Below are 21069 nucleotides of genomic sequence, written 5' to 3'. Positions count from 1 at the left end.
CTGATGATGGTAAAACTCAGATGCTGAGTTCTGCAACATAGTTTGCCAGAAACAGTTTTCTGGCTGCCTTGCTAGTTATGATAGTGGCAGTAGAACTGCTCCTGGAGTTTGGACCTGTGTTGGTACCAGGCTTCTGTGATTATCCTGTTGGGTTACCATTTTCCTTAGAGTAAGAATTTGGTATCTTCCATGTGCATCAATGAAATTCAAAAATCCTATTCAGATGCCATAGGAACAGCTCTCTAAGCAGCATTAACTGCAGCTCTGCCATATTCCTTCCCTTGAAGGGGAGAACAGCATAGGAGTAATTGGGATGGCAGAATATTAACAGTATAGAGTCTTGTAAGCCGTACTGCCAAGGAGAGCAGTGTGGTCAGGCAGCCCCTCTGCAGAATTGGAACTGTTAGTCCCCAATGATCCCACAGGCCTGTGAGCTTTGTCCCTAACCTCCAGGATCCCTGCCATTTCCACAAACTCTTCCATTTGAGGGGAGCAACAATGCATGGTAGCTCAATGAGGTAACCCTGGATTTATATTGGTGAAACTGAGACCAGATTTTAACCCCCGTCTGTCTCCTTATCCCATAACAGCAAAAAACCATGGTGGCCGATATTCCACTGCCTTGCACACCATGCGCTCTGTTCCCTTCCCATGGGTGTTACTGAGCGTACTATACAGTGCTTAGAATCTAGAATGGGATTGTAAGCAAGTAAGGCACTATGCCTCTTTATCCACTGACTTGGACCCTGTGTAGTCATTTACCCCTGTACAAAGAGAATGCAAAACACTACGTTGCACTCTCTCTACAAAGGGGTAAATGAGTACACATTGTGCAAGGCAGTGGACTATTGGCCCCACCAGTTTTTGCTGCTGTGGGATAAAGAGACAGACAGTGGGTCAAAATCTGGTCTCCGTTTCACCAGTATAAATCCAGGGTTACTCCACTGAAGTCATACGTATTGTAGCAACTTCCCAACATTTGAGGCTTGATTCTACCATTCTTATGCATGTTGCCTAGTACCTTGGTATATGAGTGGTCAAATCAGTGAGACCAATGATGCAGTAAGGAAGGTGGAACTGGACCCTCAAATAATTAAAATATGATTCCTTTTTATATAACTATTTCAAATGCAACTAATCTGGTCTGAGATAGCATTTAAAGGATCTAAAATCTGTTTCTGATCTCCTCAGTGATGACGTAACTCCTCTGAGTTCACAGGAGTTACTCCTGATTTACACTAGTGTAACTGAAACCAGAATCAATATCTAAGAAGTAAATATTCCATTCTAAATGCACTAGTCATTTAAGTGTCGTGTTTGCTAATGTGAGTAGCCCCACTGAACACAGGGCAGTAAGGATTTGCAGGACTGAGCCCTTAGTTTGCACATAGTGCCCAGCTGTGGTTGGTTTGTCTGTGGGATTTTTTTCCCTCCGTAACTCAGGTATCTAGGAACACAAATCTGATGTAATTTGGAGGCGCTATACTTAAATTTCCTTTCATGGGGTGAGGGGAGAGATTAAGGAAACACTGTCTCTCATCTCTTATACCATTGATTAGGTGGAAAAGGCACTGCAAGCTTTAGCTGAACTTTCATCTCCTGCACTATTATTTGCCGTTTAAAGCAAGGATATTCACAACCTCTCCAAAAGGTCTAAATGATGCTTAAAGACTTTTGGTGATTTTAGCTGTTTAAACACAAACACACACACACACACACACACGTACGTCTACAGAGGCATAGGGATCATTTATATATGTGTATATGTCTCTGTACTAAGAAAGGGACAGAGACTGAAGGAAAGAAGATTTTATATCTACATGCAGTATGTGCATACACACCTAGATTTTACATAAGGAGACAAAGATATCTTTATCTAGACGATAGACAGACAAACAGACTGACTGACTTCAAACTTGCACTTTCAGTGTGGCTGTTTTTCCCCCCCGCATCTCCGGGTACTGCTTTTCAAAACTGCCTGAGGCTACAGTACAGCACCTCAGATCCCCAAGGCCCATTGCCTGGCTCCTAATAGCCACTCTCCATCTGTGTCACATGAACAGCTGATGAGATAGCTCCAGTGTCTGTATTTTGGAGAGCACATCCACCCAGGTTAAAATGCTGGGGTTGCCAAGGAGCAGTCAGAAGCCATTAGCGTTTGTGAGAATTTGCCTTGCAGCAGTTCCTTGGCATAGTGGAAAGGGTGTGTGTGTGTGTGTCTCTGTGTGTGTATACGTACATGTACACAAGGGGTATGAGTAGGGGGTGGGAAACACGGGGACATCCTGGTAGGAAGGAGTTCATTCTGAATAACCAACATTTCTCAAAAGTAATTGGTTTGTGACATTGTATAGGACCAGGCATCATTTCTTTTGATTATTTTTGCATCCATTTGACTCACCTTTATTTATCATTAACAGAAGCCAACAAAAAAGAGAGCAGCAACTTCGGGGTCTTGCTCTGGTGTTTGGGCAGATGGAAGGGAGCTGCTCTGCCTTGGGGCAGGGTGGTTGTAATGAAGTGGCCTGTCAGTCTGTAAATAGTGAGGGTCATCTCTTCCATGTGATGGAGAGTATCACATTGCAGTGAAAATGGAAATGTCAATAAAATTAATCTGCCAGCTCTTTGCTGTGGCTTTTCCATTTCTCGGTCCAGGAGGGTTGTGGGTTTTTTTTTTGCAAGGGGAGGTGGTGGAAGAAGGGTGAGTGGACACAGGGGAAATAGATGAAGCTGAAATAAAAGTTTGGAAGTAAATAGTCTATATGTAGCAGTAATGTATTTGTTTTAGTAGCACTAAAGAGCTAGAAGAGGCTATAGGAATTAGCTCGTGGATCTATAGCATTCCTCAGGAAGCTATGGAGCGTCTAGCTCAGGCTACATTGAGCACAGAGTTTATTGTTTTAGGCTTTCTTGGACAAGGTTTTTACTTAGCATGGGATTTATGGCATTTACTGCTAATGAATGTCTATTCTTAAATTACAAAAACCACCGTCTCAGCGCAATTCCCAGATGTCCTTCCAGGACCTCGGCTTCTTAAACACCAGCAGGGAGCATAAACTCTCCACTTCTCTGTTTTCCTCTTTCGTGTGGCTCCAGGCTAATGATGTGTAAGGAAAACATAGCAATCTATAAAGTCTCAGTGCTGTCCCAGTATTCTTCATTTATTTTGCATTTGATTATGCCACAAGTCGGATCTTGTTTCTTTCCTTTTTTAAAAGTTATTAGTTCAAATATTAATGTAGGAATATGGCATATATTGCTGCTCTTGATTGATGCCTTCCCAAAAACAGGAAGACGTGCTCGTATGAATTTTAAGAAAGTAGGGGTCCTGCAATGCCTTGCCAGAAGAGTTTTTCAGATACATAATTTAGATGCCCTCCAGGCAGGCTTTCAAGGCATTTTTGCTGGAGGGCAAGAAAAAATAACTATGACTGTTAAAAGTAAATGATTTTTGCTAATGCACAATTAATGCCAGGGAAAAGCACAGAAGAGAAAGATGTTGATGGAAAGTTCTGATTAAGTGAGCACCCTACCTTGATGTGCATTTTTTTTTAATGATAATGATCACTGATGCAGAGATGTAGAAGTTTTCATGTCATGCAAATGCTATGTGCAGGATCATACACAGTGTGTGTGTGTAGGGAGGTGATAGTTATGGGAGGGGGCTGATCTGACAGTGTGTTATGTGCACTGAACAGTGACACAGTTACTGTCACCTATGCAGAAGGCCTAGAATATATAGACGACAGAACATCTAAGTTGAATACATACAGTATGTATTCAGTAGGGTTGTAGGCATGCATTTACAGTGAATGGGTTTTCTTGTGGCAGGTTTTCCCACATTGAATCCTGTAATTGACAAAGAGCTATTGCACTATGTCAAGCACACAATTATAATTGAATTAATGATATGTGCATGTGTGAGACACAAAATTAGTATTTGGAGAGACATGGTTCCTAATTTTTACATATTTGTATCAGCAATCATATTTAATGAGAAAATGCATGTGCCTGATGTTCTATCAAATCAAAATAAGGCTGTATTAGTTTCCCAATAATTAACGATATCTTTTAGTTTATATATTATTTTATTATGTCTCCTTCCACTTATTTTGTTCTTTCTTTTAGGGGATGGTTTAGACAACAGCGTAGCCTCACCTGGTACAGGGGACGATGATGATCCAGACAAGGACAAAAAACGTCAGAAGAAAAGAGGCATTTTTCCCAAAGTAGCAACAAATATCATGAGAGCGTGGCTTTTCCAGCATCTCACAGTAAGTGGAGACCAAAATAATAAAAACATAAAAAATAGATTTTTGTTCACATACCTGATGAGGTTTATTCATTATTATCAGAAATCAATTGTCCCCATAATTTTCTGGAAGACAGTAGGAATCAATGATCACTTTTATTTTTTCTAGAAGCGTATTTATTTATTTCAGTCTTGGAATCATGACAAGTTGACTATACATCATAAGATGTTAGCATGAAACAACACTAGAGTAGAAGGCAGCCATTTTTGGTTTGCATTCCAGTAATGAGAACTGTTCAAAATGTTCTTAAGATGAAAAGGGGTTTCAACATTTAGAATATAGTATATATATGAGGACACTAATAAGGGGGTTGAGTAACTCTACCCTCTGGATTGGGTTATTGTTGGCCTCTGTTTACAACAAATCTCATATGTATTAGAAGGAAAGTACCGTAATACTCCCCAGTGCAGGTATTCCAACAAACATTGCAGGATGCTAGAGAAGTCATGAAGCAGCTTGCAAACTTGTCATGTGTTAGGTCTGGTCTACACTAGGGGGGGTATCGATGTAAGATACGCAACTTCAGCTATGGGAATACCGTAGCTGAAGTCAACGTATCTTATTCTGACTTACCTCCCGTCCTCACGGCGTGGGATTGACGGCTACAGCTCCCCTGTCGACTCCGCTACCGTTGCTCGCTCTGGTGGAGTTCCGGAGTCGATGGGGAGCGCGTTCGGGGATCAATATATCGTGTCTAGATGAGACGCGATATATCGATCTCTGATAAATCGATAGCTACCTGCCGATCCGGTGGGTAGTCTGGACGTACCCTTAGTTTACATGAGAAGTATAGATGTCTTATAGGTTCTCTAATTCCTTAGTTCTGTAAAACAGAGATTAAAACACCTTTTTTATCTGTTTTTCAAGTCCAATATCTTAAAAGCTAGCCCTATTCTCTTCTGGGGGAAAGAGATTAATTATGTGAAAAAGCAACACTTTTAGTAACAATCTATCTTTATCCTCCTGTTTGCAACTGGTTTTATGTGTTGGTGTTCTGTTGACTGTCACAGCTTCATTAAACATCAAAATACATTTTTACAGAAGAACTGGTAACTCTCCTATAGTTTACTATTCAGATGGAAATGCTAGAAAATGGTTAAATTATCATTGATGATTATTATTATTGATTTTTTCACCCCTTCCTATAAAATTGTTTCCAACCTATTCTGTTTGGCCTAATGGTTAAAAAGATAATAGCATGGTTAACTACCTCACATAAGGGCTTCTTTGTGACTACCAAAGTTATACATTTCCATAGTGGTTGACATTAGTTACAGTGTCTTGATTCCAGGACAAGGTACCCCTTTTATTTATGGTAGTGACTATTGAACTGCTCTGCTGGTAGAAAAGCTAATGGGGATCGGGCGGAGGGGGGGGGGAGAGGAGGGAAGATAGATCCACATTTCTAAACCATCATTTTGATGTAAGGACATTAGTAGCAAACTAAGGTGCATTGATCTGGCCTGTGGGGTCAGGATTAGCTAGAATAGCCAGTGTCTCTGCTGGAGTAGTGGTTATTCTTGCCTTCCAGCTATGGCCATTTCAAAGGTCAGGTGCCCTGTACCCACTTGGCTCAAAGGAATTAGACAGAACATGAGTCTCTGGGCTGATTACTTAACCAAAGACAAAATAATGAGTCCTAAGCAAATACTGACTAATTGAAAGGGCTGTAAATCCATTACATATTGGTCAGGGATAATCAGGAGTATTTAATCACTTTTATCTATTCAGGAGCACTGAAGCTGCAACAGCAAAGCCCTGAACCTTGCCATGTGCTTATTATTCTCATCATTATCAAAATTACTTCACAGCTGTTCTTTGCTACATCACCTCAGCTGGAGATTTACTAACCTGTAAAATGTTTTTAATTTGGAATTCTAGTGAGTGTGAAGGGAGGGGGTTTCATTTTTAGCTGGAGAGTATGGCTACAGGAACAGCAAGGGGAAACAGCTAAAACCACAGGCCACAAATAATCCATTTTCTTTCACACAAGCTTGCATGTTCATTTCCTTAACTTTTACCAAAGTTTGCAATTTCTTGTTTTTTTTTACCCCTGCTTCCTTTCTTTCTTGTGTGCGCATTGAAAGCATTCAACACATGCTTACTAAACAATCAGCTATCTCTCGCTTATCTTGAGAAAAAGCCTCTCGGTTTTGCCTTTTGGAAATCCACCCCCTCCATTCTCTGCCACCTCCTTCGCCCCAGATGAATTGAGGAAGTTCAGCAGCTTTGATGAGGATGTTCCTGAAAAAAAAACAACCCACCACCCAAAAACAAAAAACCTTTTACCTTCCAGGCTTTAATGAGTTTGCATGTGCTGAAAGATTTACTGTGCTGTAATTCTCAGACCTGAGAACTGATAATGGAGACCCCTGACTAGTGCAATGTAAATTCAGAAAGATTTTTGCCATAAATGCATGCAGCGAAGGAAGAGAAGTCTTTCTTCTAAATATCCCTCACTTTTTCTCAGATTAGCTTGTCCATTCAAAGTGCAACGCCAGCTCTATCGCAAAGGGAATCTATGATGTATAAATTATTGTTTCAAGTAAATTTCTTTACAAAAGGAGTCCATGATTCAATATACATTCCTTCATTACTACTCTAACCTTATTTCAAATTGGTTTGTCCCTCTTTTGTGCTGTATGACCTGTTCTTGTATTACAATAATCCCCTGATGTACTCTTTTTTCTTTCTTTTTTTTTTAAAGAAACTAATTGAATTATCTCATTATTTTAATTTGTTAAGCAAATGTATTTTACATCTCAGGATGTGTTCTTAAAGAAGGGGCTGCTTAGGCTTTGCCCCTTGAATGGGCCATTGGTGCATTTTGACATTCATGCATTCATTAAGGAAAGGAACATAAAAGAACTCTGGTTGTATTTTTTTTTTCAAACACCCAACCAGCATGGAGCAACTTTTTCCATAAACCACAGGGGTCTCTCTACATATGTTCTCAACTGCAAGCCATTGTCACCTAGTCTGAATACCTCAAAAGGACAAATAAAAAACTAAAGGCCAACTGTAGCAATTGTTAGCTGTTAGTCTCAATATGACAAAAATCATTAACCTCTGGTTTTCCTGGAAGAAGAAGCAACTCCAGTCTATCTCTTACAGCATTGACTAAGCTCACAGATTCCTTTAGACTGTCAAATTTAGTGGGAGAGTAATTCAGTTCTAACTAACTGTATTCATTTATTACCTTCCTTTAAAGAAAATGCTACCTTTTTTTCTTTATGAAATATTCAGTTATTTTACAATCCCCTAAGATAACCTAATTTAAAAATTGAGTAGCTTCTTTATATAAGCTTGAGTGACTTTTTGAAAAGAGACAGGTGCTTGAACTCTCGTGTAGAATTAATGTATCCCACAGACTCTGGCTTTCAAAATTGTCTTCAGCCCTTGTCACCTTTTCCATTTTGCAGTAACTTTCATTATATTAGAAATAAGAAACACGCACATGTTTTTGTTGATGGAAATAAAATGCAAGGAATAGAAATGTCTGTAATTTTCCTGTTCAGTTATTGGGATCTGTCTTACATTTGAAATTACAACGGGCCAGGAAGATGAAAAGATCTGAGGATAAATCAGTTGGAAATATGTATGCTTTTTCTGGATAATGTCCAGTGTTTGAGAAAGTAAAGGAAATCCTAGTGTGGTAGTATAAGCTTTTCAATAGTACATAAAGATTATGATATCAGAAAGGTAAACCTGACATTAAGGCTGTTTTTATTTGACTTCAAAGATAGTTAAAGAAAAGAAACAGCAAGAATCTGACCCAAGCGGAGAGTTTATTCATAGCCTTGGAAAACTCCTTTTCCTCCATGCCAAGGAGCCCTTAGTACACTCAATTAGCCTCTCAGACATCTCGCTTTCCTCCCTCAAGTGCTCCCCTATTTGCCCTGCAAAGAACATATTTGATCATGGAATGAAAACAGGAAGTGCTCAGACACAAAGACACCCCTTGCTCACATCAATTTTGAGCTAAAGGTTTTCTTATTAGCAACTATAGAAAAAAAAACAGTGCTGTAGTTTAAAAGGGTAGAGGACTTTGAAAAATACATGTACATAATCAGAACTGAATATAGTCATAAAGGAAGTAATTATATTGTTCCATGGTCTTGTACCTTTTGTAATTCATCCTTTGCTGCAGCAAAGAGAACGAAGAATTACACTTTTAGTCCATTCACAATGCTCATTTTTTTTCCCTCTGATGTAGTACTGGTAAAACAGACGATGCAGTTATGTTTGTGACGCTTACCTGGAGTGATCCCTTTTGTTCAAGTTCTAGTTTGCTATTGTTCCTTTTGTTCAAACTTATAAGAATGTGTATTTTAATTAAAAGTATATATTTGTCTTTGGTACAAAAATACCACCTTTAGTATGCACACTAAAAAATTCCTTTTGTGAATCATTGGGTCACATTCTCAGCTGATATGAATTGGCATAGCTCAACTGAAGTTCATGGAACTATGCAGCTTTAAATAGGGTCTGGCCTACGATATCTTTTAAAAACAGTATTAAAGAAATCAGACTAAAATGATGTCTAGAATAAAAGAATTGATATTATGGGATAAACACATTCATTCCCTCCAAATAGTTAACTTGTCGAGTTTGTGGGCCAAATTCAGGTCACATCTACTGCAGAGTAAATCCATTCACTTCAGCTGCTTTACCCTGGATTTACATTGATATACCTGAGATTACACCCTGGCCCATATCTTGTTTAATGAGTACATCACCTAGCCATTTGTACAAGTGTCTCCATGGAGACGCTGTACGTATTAAACATTTTCACTACACTTGGTCTTAGAGCAGAAGACCTCTGAGCAAAGCCAGCTTTAGCACTTCTGAGTAAGCCTGAAAAGCAAAAATTCACGTTCCCCGATTCATAACTGGCTCCCATCCACCATGATCATACCACTCTGCAGAGGATCAGCGGGTGGAGAAGCAACTTCTATACACCACCAGGCCCCTGCTATAGAAGTGCCTTCCAGCTGTTTGTGCTGGACTCTGTACATAGTTGCTAACTTAATACAAAAAACGAGAGACATTTGTTCAAGTAAATTAGGGATCTTGGGGCTGTGAGGCCCAAGACCAAGACAATGGAGAGATTTATGGGCATTCTGCTGAATTTGAGTACTTGTACAGGATCAAATTGAGACCTGTCCTTTACATCCAGGCAGGAGAGTAAGGGGGTATAAGACGTTCCTTTACTCTGCTATGCAGACTACCTGTATCTGTGATCATGGAGCAGGAAGGATAGCAGTCTCAATGGGGCTGCTACTCCTGTGCAGATGGGCAGGGATTGGGTGGAACTTCAGAGTCACAATCTGACTCCGGTTCTGCTCCTGGGGCAGCACAACTCTGCACTATATATTACACAAGGCTTGAGGCAAAGCCACAGTTTAATCCATATTGCTTTACAAACATTAATTAAGTAGTTATTATCATACTCCATGAAATATTATTGTCCCATTTTACAGATGGGTAAACTTTGGTTGGGAAAGTTAAGTGACTTGTCCAAAGCCCTTGAGAAAATCTGTGTCAGAACTGGATTAGAATGTAGAACTCTTGCTCTTAGTCCTGTGCTTAGGCCACTAGACCAGGGGTCTCAAACACGCAGCCTGTGAGCTCCTTGTGGCCCCCCCCGCCCTCCCCCAGCAGTTACCTAGAGCAGCTCTGGCCCAACGCGCACCGGGGGCAGGGCAGACTCCCTGCCTGCCTGCTCTGCCCTGCCCTGCCCCCGCGCCGCTCTGGGAAGCGGACAGAACCTGGGGGAGGAGAGGCACAAGGGTGTGTGTGGCTGTTGCTTCAGGCACCGCCCCTAGCAGCTCCCATTGACCGCAGTTCCCCGTTCCCGGTCAATGGGAGATGGCGGGGGCGGTGCCTGAAGCAACAGCAACACACGCCCCTGTGCCTCTGCTCCCCCTTGTTCCAGCCGCTTCCCAGAGCAGCGCAGGGGCCGGGCAGACAGGTAGGGAGCCTGCCTTGCCCCCGGTGCACGCTGGGCCAGAGCCCTCCCTCCAAACCCCTCCTGCAGTTGAACTCCCTGCCCTGAGCCCCTTTCCACACCCTGCACCCCAACCCCCTGCCACACCCCTCCTGCACCCCAACCCACTGCCCTGAGCCCCCTGCTGCACCCCGCACCCCTCCTGCACCCCACCCCCCTTCCCTGAGCCACCTGCCGCATCCTGCACCCGACCCCCTGCCCTCACCCCCTGCCGCACCCCTCATCCCTCCTGCACCCCCTGGGGGCAGGGAGGAGGCAGAGTTGGGGTGAGGATTTGGGGGAAGGGGCTGGAATGGGGGCAGGGAAGGGGTGGGAAGAGGCGGGGCAGGAGCAGGGCTTCATAGAAGGGGAGGAGTGGGGCCGGGGTTGGAGGGGGGGAGGTGTCAGTAATGCGGCCTTCGGGCCAATGTACTAGTCCTCATGTGGCCCTCGTGGTCATTTGAGTTTGAGACCCCTGCACTAGACCATGCTGCCCCACACATTGTTGGGCTGTGCTTATTTGTGTCCAGAGGTCACCCTGGCTGTTCAGCAAAGGAGCTGGTTCAGCTCTAGGCAGCTGGATAGGAGGGAGCCTTCCACTTTTCTTATTTATCTTTGTTTTTATTATTATTTAACTTTATTATTTATTATTGTTATTATTTGTATTACAGGAATGCCTAGGGGCATTGGGGCCCCACTTGCACATACACATAGTGAGACTCAGTGTTTGCCCTAGTGTCATCAGTAGCAGCCTGAACAGACTAAAGCTGGGAACCACCCAAAACGACGGTGTCTGTGGCCCTGGGTCTCATGGTCCCAAGACATCAGTGCTGGTAGATGTAGGGGGGAGATAGTAAATAGCTTGTGATCCTTAGGAAAAACCAGGGCATAAGCTTCAACCTTAGTGATTGATGGATGTTAGTTTACATTTCCAAGGCTATCTTCTCCAAAGAAAAGAACTAGAAATATTTGTTTGTTTTCAAAATGGAAACTAAGATTGACCCTGACATTTCTACATCCACTCTATCCCTTCCAGAAAAGGGGACACAGGGTCATGGGGTTTGAGGCCCTCAAAAGCCAGCCCTGCCTCTGAGTGGTTAATCTAATCATTGTTACATAGACATCTGTTCACTCAAAAATTGATGCTTTTGTGATACAATGATCCATCTATTTAGTACTACAGCTCTAGTAATTAAATTAAGAAAAAAACATATTTTTGTTAGATTATGTATTATAAAGTAGCCCAACCCTCTTGCACCAGCAAAGAGAGAGAGAGAGAGAGAGAGAGTTAAGCACCGCATTGTTTTCTGCTAGCTGGAGGAAAACATCTGTGAATTGTTTGAACTGAACCTTACCAGGGACTCTCTGAATCTGTGTCATCTCCGTTTAATTTCAGGAAATGATGTCACAGAGCATTAAATAACAATGCTATGTGATATATTTTTACTTGTGCATGCTGGCCTAAGCATTTCTGTTACACGGCAGTGTTTTCAATTAACTGTAAGCTTGCACTTTAAAAAATGTATTCCATAACGCTTTTTTGGATGGGTGTGGGGATGGTTGGTGTTTTAGGGGGTCACCAAGGTTCAGGGCTGTCTAAGGGCTGTAAGGCCATTTGTCATGTGCTTATTTGTACTTGGGGCTGGATGTCAGCACTCTCATCACCCATGGCAACCTCCAGGACTGTTGGATTGTTACAAAGCATGTCTGGGGAAGAAAAACTAAATGTTCTAAACCTATCAGTCAAAAGAGCTATTAGATACTTATAGTAAAGGCCTGCATACTGTAGCTTCTGCCTTTATCAAACTTTCTGCACTCCCCCTTCTTCTGTAAAGAATAGAGGACATAAGTCAATTCTGTCTGCCATCTGTCGTCTTTTTAGCTGTTCCTCAAATTAAAGAGACAGTCCAAAATTTAAATAATCTCATAGAATCATAGAAGCCTTGTGTGTAAGTTGTTACCTTTGCATTTGATTTTTTATTTCTTGTGTCATTCGTGGAGCAAATCTTTATTACCCTTCTCTGAAGGTAAAATATGTCCTGTTTCTGCTCTAAAAATAGTATTCTCAGAAATGTGTTTGCAGTGTCATAGAGTTGTTATCTAATAAAATTCTAAGTATATATAGGGTGAAATGAACACACACACACACAAATATATAAAATCAGGCTTTATTCAGAGAATTCTGCAGAGATCAAGGAGATGGAATGCACCGCCCCTCAACCCATGATCAGGTTGTGGGGCTGCAGAGGACCCCTTCTACAGCCTCTATAAGGGTGATTTGGGCTATTGAGTCTACATAATAGAACTTTTCCAGGCCTGCTACAATAGCTCCCTACACACCAGTCTATTTGGTGTCAGCTTGCTGCCCCCCACCTCTCTAGTGTGTAAGGGGCGCAGTAGCCTCACTGCTGCCATTCTGTCTGCATCTATCCTCTTCCCCATTTATGGACAGCATGAGACTTAAGTAGTGCAGAGAGCCTTGCCCTGTCCCTCTTCTGCTGGGTGAATTTCACCCATGCGGCATCTGAGGTAGCCCTCTGCCAAACCATCAGCCAATAGATTTTAAAACCCACTTGATGGCTAGATTTGGGAAGCAAATTTTATTTCCCAGTTTAATATTTTACATGTTATTTTAAAAAAAGACATTACTAACTGAGAACAGATAGCAACTAAAACCATGTATTTGGTACAGCTGATTAAAATAGCTCAACAGAGCAAGCTAGAGGTTGTGGGCTAGCAAAAGATATGAACAGCCAGTGGTGTTTTCTGGTTGTTATCGTCAGATTACAAAAGCCTTGTAAAACCAGAAATCCAGGAATTAATTGAAAAGGAGAGAGCAAAGAATGTGAAGGTCCCAGGGTTCATGCAGTGAATTCCCTAAAATAACTGTAAAAATGAGAAGTAACCACAAGAATTCACTGAGGTAGAGTTGAGGCTTTGAGGATTGTAAGGTAAAAGGGATTGAATTAAGGCATATGCAAATGTGCATAGCCAGCTGTTTAAAAACTCCAAGAATGTTGCACTATTAAAAGCTGTGCACCGCAATCTCTGAATATTCAGATCACAATGGAACAGAGGTCAAAGATCGTCAGAATACCTTCAAGTTGTATTACTTACAATACTTTGCAATAGGATAGTCACAGATCCTTCTTTTTCCTTTCTCACACTGTGTATTTTTTTCTTTTTATGGAAAAATTGTTGCAGTTGTTTGTGTAAAATGATACTGCCCCTCAGTTTAGCCTTAGGACATATTTATTTAAAACCATCTTTTCAAGATCTCTGAACAGAGTAATTGTTTTTAAGGAATAATTTTCTCTAAAATTAGAGCTATATTGTAAAGAGTGTGCATTTCTGCAGTCTGCTTGCACCTTTCTGACATGACTATGAAATGGAGATGTCTAGTTCCATTTCTGTCTAATGAAATGAGTAGTTTATGGCAGACAACATTACTTTTGGTTTCATGTAGTTTGCCTTAAGTTACACTCAGAATACCAATGTATTACATATTTCAAAGTTGATTGTCAGCAGCTGTTTACAGTATCCAAAGCAATCACTGGCACCTTTAAAGATTTATTATTGTCTTAAAACATAATAGCAATACAGTTTTCATGCTTTTACATGTGCTATTTTTATTTTTAACTGCTAGTCCCAAATCTGCCAGAATTAATTTCAATTGTTTTGTCTAATAGTGGATGATAGGTTGTCAAGTCACTGTATAATGGCGTAAAGATACTTTTAAAATCTTGGTTTTATCTTTTTATTATGGTATTTCAAAGCAAATATTTGTAGCATTTGACTACTTTGTCCATAAAATGTTTAACACCTCATGACATGCTTTTACAGCCCTAGTACACTGAATCAGAGTTTGAATTTAGTAAAAAATCAACTAAAATTTTAGTTTGCTATAAAAAATATCTGTATGTATTTATTTGCTTGGTTCCATAGAAATGTAACTATTGTGTGGGTTACTTTCTGCTTGGATTGAAGTACATTTCGAAGTGCTAGCTGAATATTCTAAAGTGGAAACTATATTTGCCTAAGTCACACAGCAATAGCAAATCCGCTGTTCACTTTTTTTACAGCACAAATAGAGTAGATATTTTGTGAGACGACAAACTACTTAAGGGTACTTTGAACCATGTTATACTAATATGAAAAAAAAAATTCAACAGAGATGATATATGCTGCATAACTACCCAATGTTATATGAAGTGACACAAGTCTGTATAAAAACAGCTTCCCTTTTTCTCCCTAGTAAAGACAAAAATGTAGGTTTAATTTCTCTGTACTAAAATATTTGCAGACAATTCTCAGATTAATGCCTAACCATATCTATCCTTTTGGTCATAATGTAATTTTTAAGGGATCCATAAATATAAGCTCTAATACAGAAACAGGATAACATGGGAGATGAGACAGTGAGGTCATAATGAATCAGTGCACTCAGTTTTGCCTCCTAATAACCCCAAAGATTATGATTACTTCAAAATAGCCATTATCCATAAGGTATATTATTATATATTTGTAAGAACTCCAGTCCCTGCCCATCTGGTTCTGGAATTACCAACTCCTTTAGTGAGTAGGCAGGGCATCATGTCCCCCTCTAGTGGCTAGACCACAGAGTACTGCTACCAGGGAGACAGTGTGGCTGAGAGGCTAGTGCACTGGACTGGGACTCAGGAGAATTGGGTTCTTTTTCCTGTTTCTGCTGGTGACTTTGCCTTGGTATAAAAGAGGGATAATGACACTGATATCCTTTAAGATGCTTTGAGATCTGTGGATGAAAAGCACTAAATAAGAGCTAGGTATTGCTGACAGTAGCTCAGTTGTTATTAGGGTGACCAGATGTCCTGATTTTATAGGGACAGTCCCAATTTTTGGGTCTTTTTCTTCTATAGTCTCCTATTATCCCCCACCCCCTGTCCCAATTTTTCACACTTGCTGTCTGGTCACCCTAGTTGTTATAGGCCTGAGTTATTGCTGGGTGCATCCTTGCTGATGAGCAGGTCTTTATAAAACAGAGGTCTGTACAGGAATTTGAATAGTTGTAGACCTGGAAAGCTCAGAATGAACTACCCCGGACAGGGAGAATATGTAATATACTGGTAAAGTGTGTTGTGTTCTCCCTAGTCTACACTTAAGATAATAGCCTTTCCTCACTAGTAGGCACTTTAGCCCAAGTGGTAGAGGACTGTGCTGTTCGTTCAGGAAGGTCTCAGGCTCTATCCTTGCTGATGACCTATGAGTGGGGTTGTTATATGCCAATGGTATCCAGTACTCCTTAGCTGTACTAAGAGGTTCTGAGATTACCCAGGTAATAAGTCAAACTATCATGGGCATAAATCTTTCCCCAGTATGAGTGGAGCTTCTGCTGGCATGAGGAGGAAAGACAGGCTAAAACCAGCAGCAAACAGACAAAACACTGAGCTTCAAAGAGCTGTCAGCTGTTTCTCCTCCTCCTCACTAGCCATGGGAGTTTACTAAAGTGAAGCAGGGCCTTTGACAACTTTCCTACCCCTGCTGGTCCTTTGCTGTCTCTTTTGAGACATCCAGCTGCTTCCCACCTGTTCCTTCCCCCGTGTTTGATTGGCTTGGAGAAGGAGGGGAAAGTGGGAGACAGCAGGATGCACCAGAGTGAAGAGCAGTGGACAAGCAGGAGTTAGAAAACTGCCAAAGCTGCCACTTCACTTTAGGGAAGTCCCATGGCTACTGGGGAGCAGAGAAAGGTAGTTGTGGTCTCTTGTGAAGCCTACTTTTTTGTCTGTTTGTTGCCCCTCTAATGCCAGAGCAGCCAGCCATAGATAGCCCATGAGGGGAGGCTGATCCTAGGCAAGGGTGTAGGAGATGAAAGCTTCTGTTGCCATTTGCTTGCATAAGGACATGGGAGGGGTGATAGCAGAGGGGCAGAGACAGCAGGGGTGTGAAGAAAGTGGCATGGATATTTAGAATGGGTGGCAAAAGGGGTTGTGTATATAAAAGGGGTCATTGCCACATTGCTTAGGCCCTAGTGTGAATGTGTGTTTCTAGGCTCTACTGAATATTGCTAAGCCCCTGGCGGGTGCTTTGTAATTCCGGTCAGAAAGGGACACTCAGAATGTCCCTTCTGAATAAATTATTAAGTGATTAAACAATTTTGAAAATAAGCTATTTATTGTGAAGAGTCAAGGAAGGAAAAAAAATGTCCCCCCGCCACCAGTTCCTGCTGCAAAGGAATGTTCCATGTGCTCTCAGTTTCTCTCTCTGCCTCCTTTCAGTGCTGTTTGCACATGAAGCTTTACTACATGAGGTAAGGTCTTTTAGAAGAAAGAGGTGCTTCGAATGTTGGTGTGTCCTTTGCAGTGGTTGGTGGGATGGGCTTCTGTGCTTTAGAAGGATCACAATCAACCTATATTGTTTTGCATAATGTACCTACTACATCTCAGGCTTAGACAAGGAGCTTTGTATGTGTGTGTTGCATGCTGTTCACTAAATGCCAAGCAAACATTTCAGAGACCAGAAGCAAATCCCACTGGTTAGTGTGCATCTATGCAGGGCCTTTGCAGACAATTCACTACTATAATTAATCTTAGCTGTCCTGGCTCCGGGAAACCTGAACTTATATCCCACAGTGCTCTTGGATGCAAACAAACTTCAAAGAAAAAAAAAGCCATAGTCTCCCCTTTTTTCCAAGCATTTAGAAAGAAATAATGTTTGTAAAGGGGATTAAATCCCACTATTCAAAAACCTATATGTGATGTAGGGGGGAAGGATAAAAACAAGCACACACAAACAAGCAAGCAAGACTATGATGCTTTGCCAGCATGGTTATGAATACATGTAACTCTAGAACTATTAAATCATGCCAAGTGTGGCTTCCTGATATCTGAATCCAATTCAAGACACTAGCTGAAAATAGGTGATATTATAACCCCCCCTTGCTCCCTCCCCCCCACTATAATACTCTACTTTCTCCTGAACTAGAGCTGCAGCAAACTTTTTGCTGGGATTGCAAACTCTTTCAAACAAGCCCTCGAGACTCATGAGCTTTCTACTCTTTGCCCTCTAGGCTTGCTCTGTGAGGAGCTAGCTAGCCTAAAAGAGGCCAAATATCACACAACTGAGCTGGTGGGAAATTCAAACTGTTCTAAGCGAAGAAGTCAATACACTGCTGTAATGAAAGGTAATGTTCAGGGTGAGATCACTGTGTTATGATCTCATGCTGAACATCGGGTTTGGTTTATTTCTTGATGATTATGAAAGTAGCCTGAGGCCAGACCAGTGAGTGTCTGTGAGAAAGACTATAGAAGGGAAGAGAGGATGTTTGGAGAACTAGGGGTTTCAGAGCACTTATTCCCTAAAAATGGAAAGGAGACTGAAAGAGCATAAGAGTATGAACTGAGCCCCTATTCTGTTCTTTAAATGGCCCCACTTCCCAAAAATTGAGATTTGGAGAAACAGAGAGAGGAGAGGGTATGTGTAAGGAAGGCTGTAAACAATGAGGGAGAGGAATGATGTCGGGTGGAATAAGAAGGTATAACTAAGAATAACGACATGAATGAAAAAAACTATATTTAGTCTGAAAACCATAAAAATGTATTAACATTGAGATCTTTAAGACTGTAGGATAATCTGCAAAGGAACGCTGGGGAAGCACTTTTTGCACAAAGTTTTAGACAAAATACAGTTCAGTATGATCCTGCATTGCTGGGGTAGGAATAATCCCGGTATACCAGAATAGTCTCATTTACCTCTCACTTTTTGTTACTAATGAAACATTGACAAAATAACCTTAAAAACTAGAGCCTGGTTCACAATGAAACCTATGACCTCACCAAAGTCATCTCGTTTTAAGTTTGGTTTTTTTAAATTGTATTTATTTATGTTTGGATTTTCAACATTACACGTATTCCAGTTGGCTCTGTATGCATGTACAGAAAATCTTATTTTCTATGCAAAATGTGTTGACCAAAGTCAAAATATAAATGGCTTCAATCCCCTAAATTAAGATGTAAATATAACAAATATACCACAACACTGTCACCTCAGGCTAAGGCTTGAGTAAACAGCTGGAAATTACACTGTGAACTGAAGGTCAACAGACTAGGGCTCTGTCAGACCAATGAGGGAAGCAAGGTCTAGAGTCGAGGACCCTGCACTGAAAACACTTTGCTCCCAGGCATCCATGTGTATGGACTGTCAGAAACATCAGCTGATCTCAATTTTCACAATGTCTAAAGACTCACTATAGTTCAAAAATATTTCAAGCAAAGATGGTCTAAAACAAGCGCCCCCACCCCCCGCCTTAACATTCCCAACTTTGGTGATGTTTGGAATCTAACCCTGGATCCGGTTTTCACCTGTGGCCCCATCTCCATGGTGGGCCAAACCCAAGTTCTGGATCAAAATACCCTGAAACTCTTGAGTGTTCAAAATATAACAATATGATAACTCTTACATAAGTGCTTTTCATCAGAAGATCTCAAAGCCCTTTCTTTAATAAATGAGGGGAGTATCATTTTCATTTTACAGATGGGGAAATGGAGGCATAGAGTGGGGGAAGTGACAGGTCTGAGATTTACCACTTGGGCCATCTCAAATTTCATGAAAGGCTATGCCAGTTTATGGTTTTGCACTGAAATCCTAATGCCAAACCAGGTGAGGCTTGCCAGTAATATCTATATTTCACTTCCAGATTTTGTGTTGGTCCAACCCCAAAATTCAAAGCAAAACTCAGGTTGAGTGGGAGGTGGAGTGAACCCAAGAAAATATTGAGTCAAAACCCACTGACATAAACTGCTGAATTTCACTTTCACTCAAAACCACCAATAAGGAATAGATTATATTTTGAATGTGAAGTGCAGTTCTGCTATGAAAAGTGACTTTGTAATGATGGGACTGTGGAGTTCCATATTTGTCTCAATGACTTCCAGATCAAACGTGCTCAGTTTACATGTCAAAAAAGGCATTTTCTAATTGCCAGCACCTGCAAATTCAGCCTGAGATCTGAGGACCAACCTAGATTCTTTCTGGCTCAGTCAGTGTTGTCAACAAAGATTCTACAATAACAATAATTTTGCAATAATACTAATAAAAATCAGTTGATGATGCATGGGCTGAAAGAAAAATATTTCACTCACCTATAGCTAGACTGGCTCTAGGGGCTAAAAACTAAAAAGTAGCACAAACTTGCTTTAGGGTTTGATCCTGCACCAAGTCAATGGGAGTTTTGCCAGTAAAGTAATCGGATATGACTCAGAATACACATGCCATAAATCTGGTAAGGCAGGTTTTCTTCTTACATAGTCACTTTTCCGAATAGAACTGCACTCTAAGTTTTATTAGCATTAACCCCTTTTTTGCGTCTTTTGTTCAGTTCAAACTAGGCTTGTGAGCATGGCTGGTTTGGAGAATTTTTTTTAAAATGGTGGGTGAAGTGGGTTTTAAGATCGCTCCGAGGATATTTTCCCCCTGAATTCTCCCATCTCTACACTTAATCCTTCCCAAGAATTAGTTGTACTTCACTATTGAACATAGCACTAACACACAGTGCCTTCTGAAGGACTTTGATATATCATTCAGGACTTAACTGACATGGGCAGAGCAAGCAGTGTTTTTCTGTGGCTGCATGTTGAAATAATCCTTGCTGCAAAAGAAATGAATTCTGACCTTTGCTCTCATCTGAACAGGGAGTATTCTGGCATGTAGCTGAGTTTTCCTACTGTTCTTCAGAACTGTAAATAATGTTAGTGCAACCTGAATTCAGGGCATGCAGCACTTTACATTACTATTGTGTATCTTAAAATAAACACCATTGCAATCTGTTTATTTTGGTGTTACTATGTATGCAGTTTTTAAACAGTGGTTACTTAAACAAATGTCTCTGTTCCCACAGCACTTAAAAGCTACTGTTTGCTCATTGTGGTTTTTGGGTTTTGTCACTTTTGGTTATTTCTGAAATTCACACTCATGAATACAGAAGACAGGAATAAATTGTACTTCATCCAAGCAAATGTGTCATGCTTCTCCCCTTCCCCCCTTCCTGCTATTCCCACGTTACTAGCAGTAATAATAATAATAATTTGGAATTAAACTTTGAGAGCCAAAACCTGTCCTTGTTGATTGAATGCTTATGCAGCTCCTATAGAAGCCAATGGTACAAGAAAGGTATGGCTGGGGGAAAAGCCACTATCTATGGAATTATCCTCTATCAACCAGACATCATCAAGTATAAGCAGCAAAGAATCCTGTGGCACCTTATAGACTAACAGACTGACAGTCTATAAGGTGCCACAGGATTCTTTGCTGCTTTTACAGAACCAGACTAACACGGCTACCCCTCTGATACTTGATTATCAAGTATGTTAATGCTGATCTTGTCAGCCTTAACCTAATTGCCATCTGGGTCCACTCCCTTGATGGAGGGTGCTAGAACAGTGGCCACCCAGGTAACTCATGGGAGCCCAATTGCAGGCATATTCACTCTCCAGTGGAGGACCTGATGGGGGAGACTAGGAGGAAGTGTGGAGGCACAGAGCCTCTATATAGAAGACCCTGACCTCCACTATATCCATCAAGATCTTGGGTAATGTGTAAATTGAATCCTTTGTCAATTACTTGGGCCTCAGGCTCTGCTCTGCCCAATAGAATGAATAGGAAGAAGCACTGTGAATACAAACTCACCAATTTTCCTGTCCCCTAAGAGGGAAAAAATCCAAGATGGGGATAATTTGGGGCTAAATGACTTATCTATAATCATTACAAGATATTAGGGAAACACTTTGCAAATCT

The 21069-nt window shown here is 41.0% G+C and overlaps 1 protein-coding gene across 16 annotated transcripts in view; it reads left to right on the top strand.

Annotated features, from left to right (window-relative positions):
* The window catches only part of MEIS2 (Meis homeobox 2), a 180897-nt gene that overhangs the window by 50248 nt on the left and 109580 nt on the right, over nucleotides 1–21069 (top strand). For all 16 annotated transcript variants that reach the window (XM_045015795.1, XM_045015798.1, XM_045015799.1 and 13 more), the window contains one exon: nucleotides 4129–4274. In XM_045015795.1, coding sequence (XP_044871730.1) covers nucleotides 4129–4274 — 146 coding nt within the window. The remainder of the gene's footprint in view (nucleotides 1–4128; nucleotides 4275–21069) is intronic.

This window comes from Mauremys mutica, chromosome 4 (assembly GCF_020497125.1).
Source record: "Mauremys mutica isolate MM-2020 ecotype Southern chromosome 4, ASM2049712v1, whole genome shotgun sequence".
NCBI classification, from domain to species: domain Eukaryota; kingdom Metazoa; phylum Chordata; order Testudines; family Geoemydidae; genus Mauremys; species Mauremys mutica.
This window is presented reverse-complemented; position numbering and strand designations above follow the sequence as displayed.